This window comes from Ranitomeya variabilis, chromosome 1, assembly GCF_051348905.1.
Source record: "Ranitomeya variabilis isolate aRanVar5 chromosome 1, aRanVar5.hap1, whole genome shotgun sequence".
In the NCBI taxonomy this organism is placed as follows: Eukaryota; Metazoa; Chordata; class Amphibia; order Anura; family Dendrobatidae; genus Ranitomeya; species Ranitomeya variabilis.
In genome coordinates this window covers 365,813,733-365,831,031 of record NC_135232.1, presented here as the reverse complement: position 1 = coordinate 365,831,031, position 17,299 = coordinate 365,813,733, and the positions used below count along the sequence as shown (strand labels likewise).

The 17,299-nt window shown below is 40.9% G+C and overlaps 1 protein-coding gene across 2 annotated transcripts in view; it reads right to left on the bottom strand.

Annotated features, from left to right (window-relative positions):
- The window catches only part of FRMD3 (FERM domain containing 3), a 279,111-nt gene that overhangs the window by 65,654 nt on the left and 196,158 nt on the right, over positions 1-17,299 (bottom strand). For both annotated transcript variants that reach the window (XM_077248986.1, XM_077248987.1), the window contains exon 5: positions 5,402-5,499. In XM_077248986.1, coding sequence (XP_077105101.1) covers positions 5,402-5,499 — 98 coding nt within the window. The remainder of the gene's footprint in view (positions 1-5,401; positions 5,500-17,299) is intronic.

The following is a 17,299-nucleotide window of genomic DNA, read 5'->3' as shown; positions in this document are numbered from 1 at the left end:
GTCGGTATTTTTATTATTCGGGGGAAGGGGGGAGCCCTGCATTTCTATTCGAAGGAAAACTGCTTAAGTAACTTTGGTGAAATCACATACATGTGACCATGTTGTCACCAAAGGTCTTTTAACTGTAGGAGTCTAGAGGAACTGAAGAGAAGACAGTCTGGTATGTGATGTATGTGCAGTGTGTGCATATATACATGTGTATGTGCAGTGATGGTCTGTGTGTATACATACATGTGTATGTGCAGCTCGCGTGTGTGTCTGTGTGTATATATACATGGGTATGTGCAGTGTGTGTATACACTACCGTTCAAAAGTTTAGTGTCACCCAGATAATTGTGTTTTCCATGAAAACTCATACTTTTATTAGTCAAATGAGTTGCCAAATTAATTGAAAATCTAGTCCAGACATTGACAAGGTTCAAAAAAAAGATTTTTATTTGAAATAATAATTTTCTCCTTCAAACTTTGCTTTTGTCAAAAAATGCTCCCTTTGCAGCAATTACAGCATTGCTGACCTTTGGCATTTTAGCAGTTAATTTGCTGAGGTAATCAGGAGAAATTTCACCCCATGCTTCCAGAAGCCCCTCCCACAAGTTATTTTGGCTTGATGGACACTTTTTGCGTACCATACAGTCAAGCTGCTCCCACAACAGCTCAATGGCGTTGAGATCTGGTGACTGCGCTGGCCACTCCACTACAGATAGAATATCAGCTGCCTGCTTCTTCCCTAAATAGTTCTTGCATAATTTGGAGGTGTGCTTTGTGTCATTGTCCTGTTGTAGGATGAAATGGGCTCCAATCAAGCGCTGTCCACAGGGTATGGCATGGCGTTGCAAAATGGAGTGATAGCCTTCCTTATTCAATATCCCTTTTACCTTGTACAAATCTCCCACTTTACCAGCACCAAAGCAATCCGAGACCATCACATTACCTCCACCATGCTTCACAGATGGCGTCACGCACTCTTCCAGCATCTTTTCAGTTGTTCTGCATCTCACAAATGTTCTTCTATGTGATCCAATCACCTCAAAATTGGATTCGCCTGTCCATAACTCTTTTTTCCCATCTTCCTCTGTCCAATCTCTGTGTTCTTTTGCCCATATTAATATTTTCTTTTTATTAGCCAGTCTCAGATATGGCTTTTTTTTGCCACTCTGCCCTGAAGACCAGCATCCCGGAGTCGCCTCTTCACTGTAGACGTTGATACTATCGTTTTTCGTGTACTATTTAATGAAGCTGCCAGTTGAGGACCTGTGAGGCGTTGATTTCTGAAACTACAGACTCTAATGTACTCTAATGTACTGTAATGTACTCTGGTTAGAGCCTGTTTGCACTCTCCTCTGAAGGGAGTAGTACACACCGTTGTAGGAAATCTTTAGTTTCTTGGCTATTTCTCGCATGGAATAGCCTTCATTTCTAAGAACAAGAATAGACTGTTGAGTTTCACATGAAAGTTGTTTTTTTCTGGCCATTTTGAGAGTTTAATGGAACCAACAAATGTAATGCCCCAGATTCTCAACTAGCTCAATAGAAGGTCAGGTTTATAGCTTCTCTAATCAGCAACACTGTTTTCAGCTGTGCTAACATACTTGCAAAAAGTTTTACAAGGGTATTCTAACCATCCATTAGACTTCTTACACAGTTAGCAAACACAAAGTACCATAAGATGGAGTGATGGTTATTGGAAATGAGCGTCTATACACCTATGAAGATATTGCATTACAAACCAGACGTTTGGAGCTAGAATAGTCATTTACCACATTAACAATGTATAGAGTGTATTTCTGAATCATTTAATGTTGGCTTCATTGGAAAAAAAAACTGTGCTTTTCTTTCAAAAATAAGGAAATTTCTAAGTGACCCTAAACTTTTGAATGGTAGTGTATATACATGTGTATGTGCAGTGTATGTATGCGCAGTTTGTATATATATACATGTGTACGTATGCACAGTATGTGTATATACTTGTATGTGCAGTGTGTGTGTGTGTGTGAGATGGCGTGATTATATTTCAATAAATGTTCATTTAATATGTTCAAGAATAAATGTTCATTGTTGCTCATGGAAAAAAGACATCCCCTGAAAATAAGCCCTAGCCCATGTTTCGGAGCAAAAAATAATATAAGACCCCATCTTATTTTTGTAAAAACACAGTATAAGAACACCACTGGTGAATAAGCCTAAAGCCACATACACACGTTGAGTATTTGGTCAGTATTTTACATCAGTATCTGTAAGGCCCCTTTCACACATCAGACTTTTGCCGTCAGTCTCAATGCGGCGAATTTTGAAAAAAAAACAGATCCGGCGAATGTTGACGCCGGATCCGTTTTTTTCTCATAGACTTGTATTAGCAACGGATTGCGATGGATGGCCTCATGTTTCATCCGTCGTTCGCCAGATCCGTCGAAAATTGTTTATCCCCCGGATGGAGAAAACGGACATAGTAACTTTTTTTGGGTCAGTCGAAAAAGCAGACAGAGACGGATCCGTTGCCATCCGTCGTTTGCTAGAATGGAAGCCTAAGGCGCTGGATCCATCAAATGACGGAATCCGGTGACGGATTCCATTTTTTTTTAACTGAGCATGCTCCGATTTTTTTTTAGGATCCAATTAGCTGGATTAGCTAGTCGGATCCGACGAAAAAACTGATCCGTCGCATCAGTTTTTCACAATCTGCGACGGATCTGTTTTTTTCAACATTCGACGGATTGTGACTGATGGCAAAAAACTAATGTGTGAAAGCAGCCTAAGCCAAAACCATGAGTGGGTGATAAATACAGAAGTAGTGATGTATTTCTATTATATTTTTCCTCTGATTGTTCCCCTCCTGGTTTTGGCTTACAAATACTGATGTCAAATACTGCCCAAATACTGATAGTGTTACCTTGCCTAAAGGTGCACTTCACCTTAGATAATCATCAGGCATCTCATGAAACGAAAAGATTTAATCGCCGAAATCAACATTCCTCCTCCTTGTGGAGGACTCCCCCATCCCTCCCTTCCTACCCTCCTTTTTCTCTTCTACCTTTATCTATTTCGTCTTCATATTTACATTTTTATAAGTTTGACAGAATTGTATGTATAGACATGATATCCTCTCTAATGTTGACTGTATTAGGTACAGAGACTTCAGAGAAGGAACCATAGTCCCCATTGAGGTGATTGACAGTCAAGCAACAGTTTATTGTTTATTTTCTCCCATCACGGGACATGATGATTTGAAGGATGACTATCAAGTACTCCAAAACTTAGATACATACCTCTGTCTGTAACTTTGCTTTTTGTGTTAAAACCCAATAAAAAGATGTTTAAAAAGAAAAGAAAAGATAATCATCAGGCAAACCTTTCAGCCAACAGCTATCTTTCCTGACTCCCTCATATACAGTTAGGTCCATATATATTTGGACAGAGACAACATTTTTCTAATTTTGATTATAGACATTACCACAATGAATTTTAAACAAAACAATTCAGATGCAGTTGAAGTTCAGACTTTCAGCTTTCATTTGAGGGTATCCACATTAAAATTGGATGAAGATTTTAGGAGTTTCAGCTTCTTAACATGTGCCACCCTGTTTTTAAAGGGACCAAAAGTAATTGGACAGATTCAATAATTAAAAATAAAATGTTCATTTTTAGTACTTGGTTGAAAACCCTTTGTTGGCAATAACTGCCGGAAGTCTTGAACTCATGGACATCACCAGACGCTGTGTTTCCTCCTTTTTGATGCTCTGCCAGGCCTTCACTGCGGTGGTTTTCAGTTGCTGTTTGTTTGTGGGCCTTTCTGTCTGAAGTTTAGTCTATAACAAGTGAAATGCTGCTCAATTGGGTTGAGATCAGGTGACTGACTTGGCAATTCAAGAATATTCCACTTCTTTGCTTTAATAAACTCCTGGGTTGCTTTGGCTTTATGTTTTGGGTCATTGTCCATCTGTAGTATGAAATGACGACTAATCAGTTTGGCTGCATTTGGCTGGATCTGAGCACACAGTATGTCTCTGAATACCTCAGAATTCATTCGGCTGCTTCTGTCCTGTGTCACATCATCAATAAACACTAGTGACCCAGTGCCACTGGCAGCCATGCATGCCCAAGCCATCACACTGCCTCCGCCGTGTTTTACAGATGATGTGGTATGCTTTGGATCATTAGCTGTACCACTCCTTCGCCATACTTTTCTCTTTCCATCATTCTGGTAGAGGTTGATCTTGGTGTCATCTGTCCAAAGAATGTTCTTCCAGAACTGTGCTGGTTTTTTTAGATGTTTTTTAGCAAAGTCCAGTCTAGCCTTTTTATTCTTGATGCTTATGAGTGGCTTGCACTGTGCAGTGAACCCTCTGTATTTACTTTCATGCAGTCTTCTCTTTATGGTAGATTTGGATATTGATACGCCGACCTCCTGGAGAGTGTTGGTCACTTGGTTGGCTGTTGTGAAGAGGTTTCTCTTCACCATGAAGATTATTCTGCGATCATCCACCACTGTTGTCTTCCGTGGACGCCCAGGTCTTTTTGCATTGATGAGTTCACCAGTGGTTTCTTTCTTTCTTAGGATGTACCAAACTGTAGATTCTGCCACTCCTAATATGGTAGCAATTTATCGGATGGGTTTTTTCTGTTTTCACAGCTTAAGGATGGCTTGTTTCACCTGCATGGAGAGCTCCTTTGACCGCATGTTTACTTCACAGCAAAACCTTCCAAATGCAAGCACCACACCTCAAATCAACTCCAGGCCTTTTATCTGCTTAATTGAGAATTACATAACAAAGGGATTGCCCACAACTGTCCATGAAATAGCCTTGGAGTCAATTGTCCAATTACTTTTGGTCCCTTTAAAAACAGGGAGGCACATGTTAAAGAGCTGAAACGCCTAAACCTTTCATCCAATTTTAATGTGGATACCCTCAAATGAAAGCTGAAAGTCTGAACTTCAACTGCATCTGAATTGTTTTGCTTAAAATTCATTGTGGTAATGTCTATAACCAAAATTAGAAAAATGTTGTCTCTGTCCAAATATATATGGACCTAACTGTACATAAAGGCTCAGCTCAGTCAAGCATGCATGTTTTCATTGACACTGTTGGCAGCTATCTCCTGGGACAATTAAAGAATAAGGTGTTGAAATCCAATGTGCCAAATCCTTATCTCACAATCTTCTGTTTTGAGAGAATCATGGGCATGACATAACCATTATTGGGGTGCTCAGATAAGTATATGGGTGAAGGATTAGCACTGAGCAAACTTAGCATTAGGTCTTGTTCACAATGTGTGAAATTGCTGCAGATGTTCTGTCTAGACTCCATATGGAAAATCTGCTGTAAACTACAGTGCAGTGTCAGTGGCGTTTTCAGAACCACATTTATACCTTAAGGTCAAACTCCACATGGACTTTCAATGTTACCTTGTACAATGCAAGCACCAAGAAAGGCAGCATCAGCAAAAGAACACAAGAGACGCCCATGAAAAATGTCCCGCTTTATCTGAAGATACAGAAGATACCTGCAAGAAACCAAACACACACAAATTGTAATATCCATGATTTAAAAATCTGACATCTTTTATTGAATCTCATTTTCCATGAATTCATCTGATTTCCATGTGTAATATACCATATGTATGCATAAGTGATCAAATTGGGATTACACTTATTTAGGGATATGAAACAAACAAAATCACATTGTCTATGAGTACTACAGGCGCATGGACCTAATAATTGCAAGGCGGTCTCAGTTGCCAACTGAAAGAAGTTTCAATAAAAACTGTACTTCCAACAAATTTTGCATAGATCAATGCAAAATGTGAATAACAAACTTTGTAATGTATCTTATCAGAGAAATTTTCTACGTTCCTTGTATGAGTCTCTTCTCCTCCTCCCTCCTACCTTCTGAGCTTACCTTTCACTCTGAGAAACCAAGTTTAATCCTCTTGCTCAAGTCAAGAGGGACTGCCAGCACAATGATGTGTCAAGTTACACAGCCTCTATGAAGAGGGGAGTGGGAGAGGAAAGTGAGGCACCGAGTGAGGAAACAGGCAGGAGCAGACATAGAAAGACTGTGATGAGCATTCTAACAAGTCTTTTGCCTCATCCCATTGGCTGGATTCACATCTACACAGCCACGATATCCTTCACAATGATGCTGCTTTTCTGTGTCCTAACTAGGGAATGAATAGCAGGAATTTCTCTATGTGGGCTGTGATGTGTATAGGAGACATCATTGCAGCTAGTCTTCTTCCACTAGTTAAGAGTCAACTATAAATTAAGAGACAGACCCTGTAGATGGGAAAACTGTGTCAAAGTGGCCAGAAATAGTGTTATTCCTCATGTACGCACACAAGAAAAATGATTCTGAAAAATTACTTTGGAAGTACAGTTACTGTTTAAATTCAAAATGTCATACAATTGAGCATGTTATTATTAGGTTCCTGATCAGGAGACACTCCAGGTAGATAATACGTCATACAGTGATACAGTGGCTTACAAAAGTATTCATCCCCTTGGCTTTTTACCTATTTTGTTACACTACAGCCTGTGTTTAAATATTTTTGTAATCCGATTTGTATGTGATACATCAGCACTAAATAGTCTAAGTTGGGGAATTGAAGCGAGAATAATACAGGCATAAATTAAATTTGGGGGATCCAATAACTAACAATTGGCATGTGCATACTGTATGTATTCACCCCTTTTGCAATAAATCCCCTAAAAATTTCCGGTGCAAGCAATTACCTTCATAAGTTACATGCTTAGTGGAAGGAAGTCCACCTGTGTGCAATCTAAGTGTCACATGGTCGGTCAGTATATACACACCTTTTCTGAAAGGCCACAGAGGCTGCATTATCACTAAGCAAGAGGCACCACGGACTGGACTGGAGTATTTGTCCATATGACCACAATAAGGGTAAGTTCACACAGGGCGTTTTTGCTGCATTTTTTTTCTGCAGCAAAACCTGATCATCTTGGCAGGAAAGAAGCTGCACCAAAAACGCAGGGTTAGGGTTTTTTTGGTGCTTTTTTTCATGCGTTTTTTTCTCTTTGTGCATGCCAATAAAGTTGGGTGCACACAGAGAAAAAAAAAACAACTTCCTGGAGATAGAATGAATAGATATATTAATAGAATAGATAGAATGAATAGATAGAAAGGATAGATTGATAGAATAGATTGAATAGATAGAAAGAATAGATAGATTGATAGAATAGAATAGATACATTACCAGCGGTATCCTCTTCTCTGGCATTTTCCCACGGTCCGGAGGTTACCTCAGGTCAGGCTGTGAGGGAGCGCAGGCTCGGTGACGTCACCGCTAGTTACAGGGCCTGCGCCTGCTCCGTCTCATTCATTCCCCAGTCGCTTACAGCCGGGAGTGGTCGCATTAGCAGCGCTCCCGGTTGTAAGCTTTATCTCCCCCAGATACTGTGTGGGACACTCGACATATTGGACTGCGACAGAAAAAATGCTGAAAGAAGTGACATGCCCTATGTCAAAAAAACGCTGCAAAGCAAAAAATAATGACCACACAAAAACCCAATGTGTGTGCATGAGATTTCTGAAATCTCATAGGCTTTGCTGGTATGGTAAATAGCAGATGAAAATTAGCATAAAAAAATGCAGCAAAAACGCCCTGTGTGAACTTACCCTAAGTCTTAAACTCCATAGAGGTAGAATTTATGGAAGAGTGGGCAGAAAAAAGCTTTTACTTACACACAAAAATTGTAAGGCTAGTTTTGAGTTTGCCAAAAGACATATGGGAGACTCTTCAAATGTATGGAGGAAGATGCTGTGGCTAGATGAGACTAAAATTGAACTTTTTGCCCACCGAGGTAAACTCCATGTCTGGCGCTAAACCAACACAGCTCATCACCCCAATAACACAATCCCCACAGTGAAACATGGTGGTGGCAGCATCATGCTGTGGGGATGTTTTTCGACAGCAGGGACAGGGAAAATGGTCCGAGTCGAGGGGATGATGGATGGTGTAAAATGCAGGGATACTATTGAGCAAAACCTGTTTCAGTCTGTCAGTGATTTTAGACTGTGATGGAGGTTCACCTTCCAACAAGACAATGACCCAAAGCACACTGCTATAGCAACACTCGAGCGGTTTAAGGGGAAACGTGTAAATATTTTGGAGTAGCCTAGTCAAAGCACAGACTTTAATCCAATTGAGAATCTGTGGTCAGACTTGAAGATTGCTGTTCACCAGAGGAAACCATCTAATTTGGAGCTGGAGCAGTTTTGCTTTAGGAATGGAGAAAAATCCCAGTAGCAAAATGTGAAAAGCTCATAGAGACTTATTCAAAGCGACTTGCAGCTGTAATTGCTGCAATAGGAGGCTCAACAAAAACTAACTTTAAGGGGGCGAATAGTTATGCAAACTGAAGTTTTCAATTATTTTGTATTATTTGTTGTTTGCTTCACAATAAAAAGAAAACTAAATGTTCACACTTCTAGTCATGTTCGTTACATGAACTGATGCAAAATCTCAAAAAAATCTGTGAAATTCCAGGTTGTGAGGTAGCAAATCACAAAAAAATGCCAAGGGGGTAAATATTTTCACAAGCCACTGTAACTGTATATGTTGGTGACAATTTAATGTGTATGATGGCAGTCTGACTATTCCCTAAGGTCTGCCATCATTTTACATCAACTTGGCCAGTCCTTTTTCTCATTCTAAATAGGAGTCCACAATTTAAGCTTTAACTAAATTTCATAATATAATTTTAACTAAAGTGTATCTTCCGTTTCAGACAAAATTCACAAGCCTGTAGATTTACTTACACTTTCTTAACCTTCTGTGCCCCATGGTTTAGTAAATGCTACTGCTCTCTGTCCTCTACATTATGCACTCTACTTGAATTAATGGGGTATTCTCAAGTTTGTAAGTTATCTCTTATCCATATGACAATCTCCGGAGGTTCTATGGCTGGGCCCCGCACCCATCCCCAGGATCAGTGTGAATGCAGCTAAAGTCGACCATGTATACTGTCGCTCCTTTTATTCTTATGGGAGTGCTAATGTCCAGTCTCCCTGAAGAGGAACTTTCACAAAAATGTTTCACATTCAACTGGACAAACAATGTAAAATGGCTGCAGAGTGAAATAAAAAAAAATTGTTTTTGTTTTGTGTTTTTTTCTTTTCTTAATTTCACCTTTCCGTTGAGTAGATATGCCCAAAATATTTGGCACCTAATACGGTAAGTTAACTTTAGTTAAGTCCAAGTGGGTGTTATGAGATAGCACCTTATACAGGCAAAAGAAGTTCAAGCTCCCATTGAAAAGTATCTATTAACACCCACTTGGAATTATCTTATTACGTGGCAAACACTTTTATTGAGAATATCTCAGCAACAGTAAAGTGAAATTAATAAAATAACAAAAACGTTTAATTCTGCTCTGCAGCCATTATTACATTGTGTGTGTACTTCTATATGATATGCAAATTGCCTCTTCAGAGAGGAAGAGGACTTGAACTCTATAGAGCCACCTGTTGGAAGCAGGGATCCTATAAGCTACTATCGACCCTTTAACAGAGGTCCTCTTTAAGAATGAATGGAAGGGCAGTGTACCCGTTACACTCACACAGGGCTCTCCAAGGCCCCTGTTCTCAGGATCGGGGGGACTCCAGCAGTCAAACCCCCAGCTATTGAGAAGATATCCCATATCATATGGATAGAGGATAACTTCTAAACTTGAGAATTCTTCTGTATGACTAGGGCCTCACATGATTTTTCGCTACTATGAGCTACAGCTGGAGACTAAAGTAATATAGATTTTATAGCTGTGACGGAATCGTTTAGGGTGTGTTCACATTATTTAGTGCTGACTTTCCGTGCAGATTTGAATGCTGAAAATCCTCCACTTTGCTAAGTAATTGATATCAGTATTTGTAAGCAAAAACCAAAAATGGGTGAAAAATGCATAGTGACATGTTTTTATTTTATTTTTGCTATGATTGTTTCACTCTTTGCTTTTGCTTTCAAATACTGACCAAATACTGATGTGTGAATGTGGTTTAGTACAATACCAGCTGAAATTTTACAAAAATATCTCATCTATGCATTACAGAAATTTCTGCACTGAATTTGCCATGAGGTGTGGATTTTAAAATCTGTATTGTGTTTACACTTTACGCAGAACTCACAGTGGATTTCAGCCATTGCAACGGACAGGGTGAAACCTAATGTTACGACTCTGTTGTCGGGTTTCCCAGGACCAGGTGCTCCTTCCCTGTCGCTAACACTAGAGGCGCCCTAGCTCGCCTTGTTCCCCGGATTACTTCTGATGGTGAAGACGCCAGGGCTACGTACCTTGCCTTACAACCTGCCCTCAGTCTGTACCCTTCCCCCACTCAGGGAAGAGGGGAATAGCATTGTACCGTTAGACAACAACCAAACTAACAAGGTAATACCAACAGTGATATAAAGTAAAATACCAATCACACAAATATCCACACATAAAAACAGTGGTAAACACCGGGGAGTGGAGGATGGGGTTAAACCAAAGTAGGAGAAGGGAATTATCACACACTCAAAACCTAGCAACAGTCACAGATAAATCCACCACACGCCTTCTCCTATAATAACCAACAACAATTTCCAGCCATGCAGCATAAGCTATCTCTGACAATCAGTGCTATAGTTTGATATTTTGGAAATTCTTTTTGTCATGTTTGTTTTCCTTTTAATATACACATATTAATAAAAGTTATGAGGAAAAGTACGGTACCTTTTTGGTGATTTTTTTTTACCATTCACTTAAATGGCTACCCTAAATCCACAGGTCAAACCGTTGGCCTGGTATTTTTTGCTATTTTTTTTGCTTGTTTTTTTTTAGTTTCCACATAAAAAAAATATGCACATAAAAATGCATGAGTAAGTTTACAAATCCACAAGTAAAATCAACACCAAATATGAAACGTGAACTTAGCCTAAAGGTATAACTCCCACATGTAATTTTGTAAAGAGTGTTTCTAAACCTGGCAAAGCTATGCTCACACAAAGATGTCTAATTCATGCCCCAAACCCACGAATGTGTACTGTACATGAAGATTATTAAACAGTTTCTTGAAATTGGAGTTGAAGTCCTAGTAGTATATTGGGTTGTGGCTCAAATAAGATGACCGCATTCATAATATGTGACATCAGCTGTAAAACACAGCAGTCATGATGAAGTGAGTAACTTGTCAGTTATTCTAAAACGCTTCTGCCGCCAAGATGACATTCCATATGACAAGCAGGTGCACATTTGTAATCCAGTGTGAGCTGTAAATGTGATTAGTTGTTACTTCTCATAACATACCATTGTTCGGCTGTCACCTCTACACTACATCTGGACAAGTAACTCACTCAAATTCACTAAATTAATGGGGCTACCAGTTTACAAAACCCATTGCCGTATTCCTCATTAGCAGTGTCAAGAATTTTGCACCCCCTATGAACCATTAGCACTCCCCGAGGCGCAGGGGCGGACACAGACTGCTTGGGGCCCCTGTGCAGGAAATGTGCCTGGGCCCCCCTCCTTTTAAGGCGACAAAGCTAAGGGACTGTGCTATACATAAGTGAGTACACTTTTTACTAAGGGACTGTTAGACATAATAATCGATAATAATGTCTTCCTCCACCTCCCCCTGTTCTTAAACCCATTATAAATCCCCCGCATCCCATTATTGCCCTCTCCCCCACCCCCCATGATTGACCTCTTCACCACCTCCATTATTGCTTTCTCCCCCACCACCCCATATCATTGCCCATTCCACTACCTCCATCATTGCCTCCTCCCCACCACCCCCATCATTGTCCTTTCCACTACCACCATCATTTCCTCCTGCCCCACCACCCCTATCATTGCCCTCTCCATCAACCCAATCATTGCCTTCGGCCCCGTCACCCCCATCATTGCCCTCTCCTCCACCTACACACACACACACACAGCACCATTCACCTCTCTGCACACACACACCTCACCTCTGCTCACACAGTATCCTGAAGCCGCACCATCGCTGGCAGCTTCCTGTCTCACACAGCCGTGGCGCTAAATGATGATGTCATTCAGCCGCTGCTGTGTGGCAGGAAGCAGGATGGATCCATTCCCTGCAGCTCTGCTGCCTTTTTCTCTTGCAGGCAGTGGAGCTGCAATCCCATGATGGCAATCTGGCCAGGGGCCCCCCGGAGACGGATAAACTGGCCAGATTGCCCTCATTATTAGCCACCCTGCAGGCAGGGATGGTTTTAGGCAAAGTGGGGCCCTAGGCAAAGTTTAAAATGGGGCCTCAAATCCTAACATATTGCACATCACACAGAAGCATTTCTGTTGTATTTACAAGCGCTGAGTTCAGGCCACTAAAGGAATGTGATCGACAGTACTGAAGTTGTTCAACGCTTGTTTCCCAGCCTCTTTACACCGTCTGAGAAAGAATGATGGGAACAGAACAATCACTAATAGATCACTAACAGATCACCATACAGTATCATGTTACCAGCAGCACACCTACAGTTTACAACGGCGATGTGCTGCTGAGAACAATGATTTCTGTTCCGGCATAACCAATCCAATCAATGGATGAATAGGCAGCATTTTACTTGTTTAGTATAATACACCTCATAGTCCTCAATATATTATAATGTGCACCACAGTCCTCCATATTGTAAAATACACACCGCATAATCCTCCATATAGTATAATATACTCCTCAGTCCTATAATTCACTTCCCACAGTATAATGCACCCCATAGTTCTTCATACAGTATAATGTATTCCCCATAGTCCTTGATACAGTATAATGCAGCCCACATATAGTATAATGCAGCCACCCCATAGAGCATAATGCAGCCACCCCACAGAGTATGATGTAACCCCCATGGAATATAATGGAGTCACCCTCATATAGTATAATGTAGCCCCCCCATAAAGTATGATGCAATCACCCCTCATAGAATATAAATATAATACAGCCCCCCATAGAATATAATACAGCCCACCTCCCCATAGAATATAATGTAGCCCCATCAAAGAGTATGATGCAATCCTCCCTCATAAAATCTAATACAGCCCCCATAGAATATAATACAGCCCACCTCCCTATAGAATATAATGTAGCCCCCATAGAATATAATGCAGCCCCCCATAGTATATAACACAGCCTTCCCCATAGAATATAATGCACCCTCCATAGTATATAACACAGCCTCCCCCATAGAAGATAACGTATAATGTACCCACCTTAGTATACAACACAGCCCGCATAGTATACAGCACTGCCCGCATAGTATACAGCACTGCCCGCATAGTATACAGAACAGCCTCATAGTATACAGTGCAGCCTCATAGTATACAGAACTGCCCGCATAGTATACAGCGCAGCCTCATAGTATACAGAACTGCCCGCATAGTATACAGCGCAGCCTCATAGTATACAGCGCAGCCTCATAGTATACAGCGCAGCCTCATGGTATACAGCACACACCCTCATGGTATACAGCACTGCCTCACAGTATACAGCGCAGCCTCATGGTATACAGCACACAGCCTCATGGTATACAGCACACAGCCTCATGGTATACAGTGCAGCCTCATAGTATACAGCACACTGCCTCATAGTATACAGCGCAGCTCTTCCCCCCCAGAATGGCCCCACAGTCCAGTACTCAGTTATAGAGTAAAAAAAAAACAACAAACAACACAGCACACTCCTCACCTCTCCTCGTGCCCGCGCTGCTTCCAGTTCCTGCTTCTGCCGGCACACAGTGAGTGCGTGGCAGTGTCTGTCAGAGGCAGAGTGGGGAATGATGAGAGAGGGAGCGTCAGCTGACGCTCTCTCCTCCATCATTGCTTTGAACTGTACCGGCAGACGCCGGTATAGTTAAATGCGGCGGGGGAGTCGGCGCTGGCGGCAGGTGGGCTCCCTGCCTCACAGGGGCCCCATAGCAGCTGCGTGATGTGCCGCTAGCTGGGGGCCCCTGGGGGAGCGGGGACCTAGGCAGCTGCCTGCCCCTAACGCCGGCCCTGCCTGCAGGGGCCCCCTGGAGCCTCCGGGCCCCTGTGCAGCTGCACAGGTGGTATGTCCGCCCATGCCTCTGTCTCTCTGTCACCAATCTACAAAAATATGGGGAAAAAAATTCCCAAAAATGCTTTTCTATGTAAAAATCTAAAAAAATTAAATATTATACACAGAACAAGTTACACATATTTAAAGACATGCACCCGTAAAGGGAATTTCTCAGTAGTTTTTTTGTAATTTGAGAGCAGCATAATAAAGAGCTAGAAACCCTGATTCCAGGGATGTGCAACATCAAAAAGTTAATTTATTTCAGTTCTTCAATACAAAAAGTTAAACTCATATATTATGTAGAGTCATTACAAACAGAGTGATGTATTTCATGTGTTTATTTCTGTTAATGTTGATGATTATGGCTTACAGCCAATGAAAACCCAAAAGTCATTATCTCAGTAAATTAGAATAACAAAAAAACCACCTGCAAAGGCGTTTAAAAAGGTCCCTTAGTCTGTTTCAGTAGCTCCACAATCATGGGGAAGACTGCTGACTTGAAAGATGTCCAGAAGGCAGTCATTGACACTCCACAAGGAGGGTAAGCCAATAAAGGACGTTGCCATAGAAGCTAATGTTCACAGAGTGCTGTATCCAAGCATAATAATGGAAAGTTGAGTGGAAGGAGAAAGTGTGGTAGAAAAAGGTGCATAGCCTTGAAAGGATTGTTCAGAAAAGGCCATTTAAAAATTTGTGGGAGATTCACAAGGAGTGGACTGCTGCTGGAGTCATTGCTTCAAGAGCCGCCACACACAGATGTATCCAGGACATGGACTACAAGTGTCACATTCCTTGTGTCAAGCCACTCATGACCAATAGACAATGCCAGAAGCCTCTTACCTGGGCCAAGGAGAAGAAGAACTGGACTGTTGTCAGTGGTCCGAGGTGTTGTTTTCAGATGAAAGTAAATTTTGCATTTCATTTGGAAATCAAGGTCCCAGAATCTGGAGGAAGAGTGGAGAGGCCACAATCCAAGCTGCTGGAGGTTTAGTGTGAAGATTCCACAATCAGTGATGGTTTGGGGAGCCATGTCATCTGCTGGTGTAGGTCCACTGTGTTTTATCAAGACCAAAGTCAGCGCATCCATCTACGAGGACATTTTAGAGCACTTTGGAGATGGAAATATCATTCTCCAGCAGGACTTGGCTCCTGTCCACACTGCCAAAAGTACCAATATACCTGATCGCCTCCATGCCACGACGCATTGATGCAGTAATTGATGCAAAAGGAGCCCCGACAAAGTATTGAGTGCATTTACTGATGACATATTTCAGTAGTTAAACAAGAAGTTTCCCAAGATAAATATAAAAAATAACAGGTCCAAATTCAAAAAGCATTATGAACAGAAAAAACCCCAATAGGTGTAATTAAAGTAACAGGGGAATCAAAGAATATGTTCAACCATAAAATCAATTTTATTAATAGAAATTAACACTTAAAAATCTGAGCATATTATCACTACCAAAGCAGGAAAGTTAGGGGATCATAAGAGAAAGTATAAAAAGGGGTAAAAATATATAATATAAATAAGTGTATGCAAAGCATAAGGCTCTGCCAAAATTGCACAAGTGAAATTGGTGTAAACAGAGGTAAGTTACAAAGGGTTAAAAGATGTGAAAAAGGCAGAGCAACAATAGGGAAAAGTATAAAGTGAAAAGTATGGTCCCCAATAACACAGATAAAAATAAGTCTAAATGTGTCAACATACCATATGGCCATATAATAGAGAAAATAATTTTGTAGAAAGCTAATAATATCAATTATCAATTAATTAAATCAAATGATAAAATCCGTAACCTGATTGTCCACAAGCATCTATCATAATTAAATCAAGTCCATAAAGAGGTTCACAATCCCGGCTGTTCAACAGTCTATCAAGGCTCCATAATGTCTCATAGAAAAAAATAATAAAGAATTCACAGTCTAGCCAGAGACCATTTCTAGAGTTCATATATTCTGCAACAGATCCATGGAGTACAATAGCAGAGAAAAACAAGCTTGTTTGTAGGAAGACTTTCCTCCCCCAATTCTCCATCTCTTTATAGGATGAAAAATGTTCACAAAGTAGAAATCATCACATACATGGATATAGATAGGTGGATTAAAATCCGGCCTTCATGGCTGTATACTGCAGAGCAAACAAATATGAGTTAAAAATCAATAAAAAAACACAAACCCACCTCCCAAAAGATGCCTCCATATTTCTAAAAATGAACCAAACCCCAGATTTTCATTAAGCCTGGTCGGTACCTAATCTAAAAGTCCACTTGCTCTCAACGTAAGCGAGAGTTTTCTTGAGATCACCACTTCTCGGTCCCAAAAGAACTCTGAGAAGACTTGAATCCCTATGATGGAATTGTTGAAAATATCTTAGTAGGGTTTTAAATTGTTCAAGATCATCCTCTGTCCTAGATTTGTCCATGTCTCTTACATGTTCCTTGATACATACGTGAAGTTCTCTAGCAAGGAGACCAATGTAGATTTTCCCACCTGGACATCGGGCGTGATAGATCACCCATTAAATGGTGTCTGATGTCATATGTCTAATTTAATGACATTCCCCTGAAGGTAGCCCTCTCAGGTGTGTTCATAGTTGTCAATAATTGTGTCCTGTCCTGTTTATGAGACTAGGACACCTGCTGATTGTGCTATGTCTTCACATGTCTGTGTGGATGTGACGTCATAAGTCGTCTGCACCACAAATAATATGGGAGTGAGCGGTGACATCTTACTCCTTTAATCCCCATTCTCCTGATGATGCCTGAGAGCGGGCGAAACATGTTGAGGGATTAATGTTTATAGATTTAGGGCGACAGGACCTGCATTACAATAACGGTGACAATCCGCCAGTATATAACTAATCGCTGACTGCAGCAGTAAATGGTACGGTGTATTCACTGCCTGTGACTGTGACACAATAGCACAAAGAAGCCGTAATAACAGGGTCATTTTCATTTATGGGGGTTTTAATTGTTTTCTTTGTGTTACATGTAAATAAAGCGATATTATAAAGAGGAAGAAGAAGATTTCGGTGACCCCAGAGATGAGCAGCAGTGACCCGTCCTTCCCATGGGTTGTGGTGGGATTACTGTAAATCACATGTGATGGGTTATTGGTACAACCTGTATTATATGTAGCACTGATGGCTTTATTATATACTGCCCCAATATCACCATATTCCTGGTAAGAGGTAATAATTGGTAGAAAGTGTTGGTTATACAGAGAATATAAAAGCTCAGGAAGCGTTTACAGCTCCG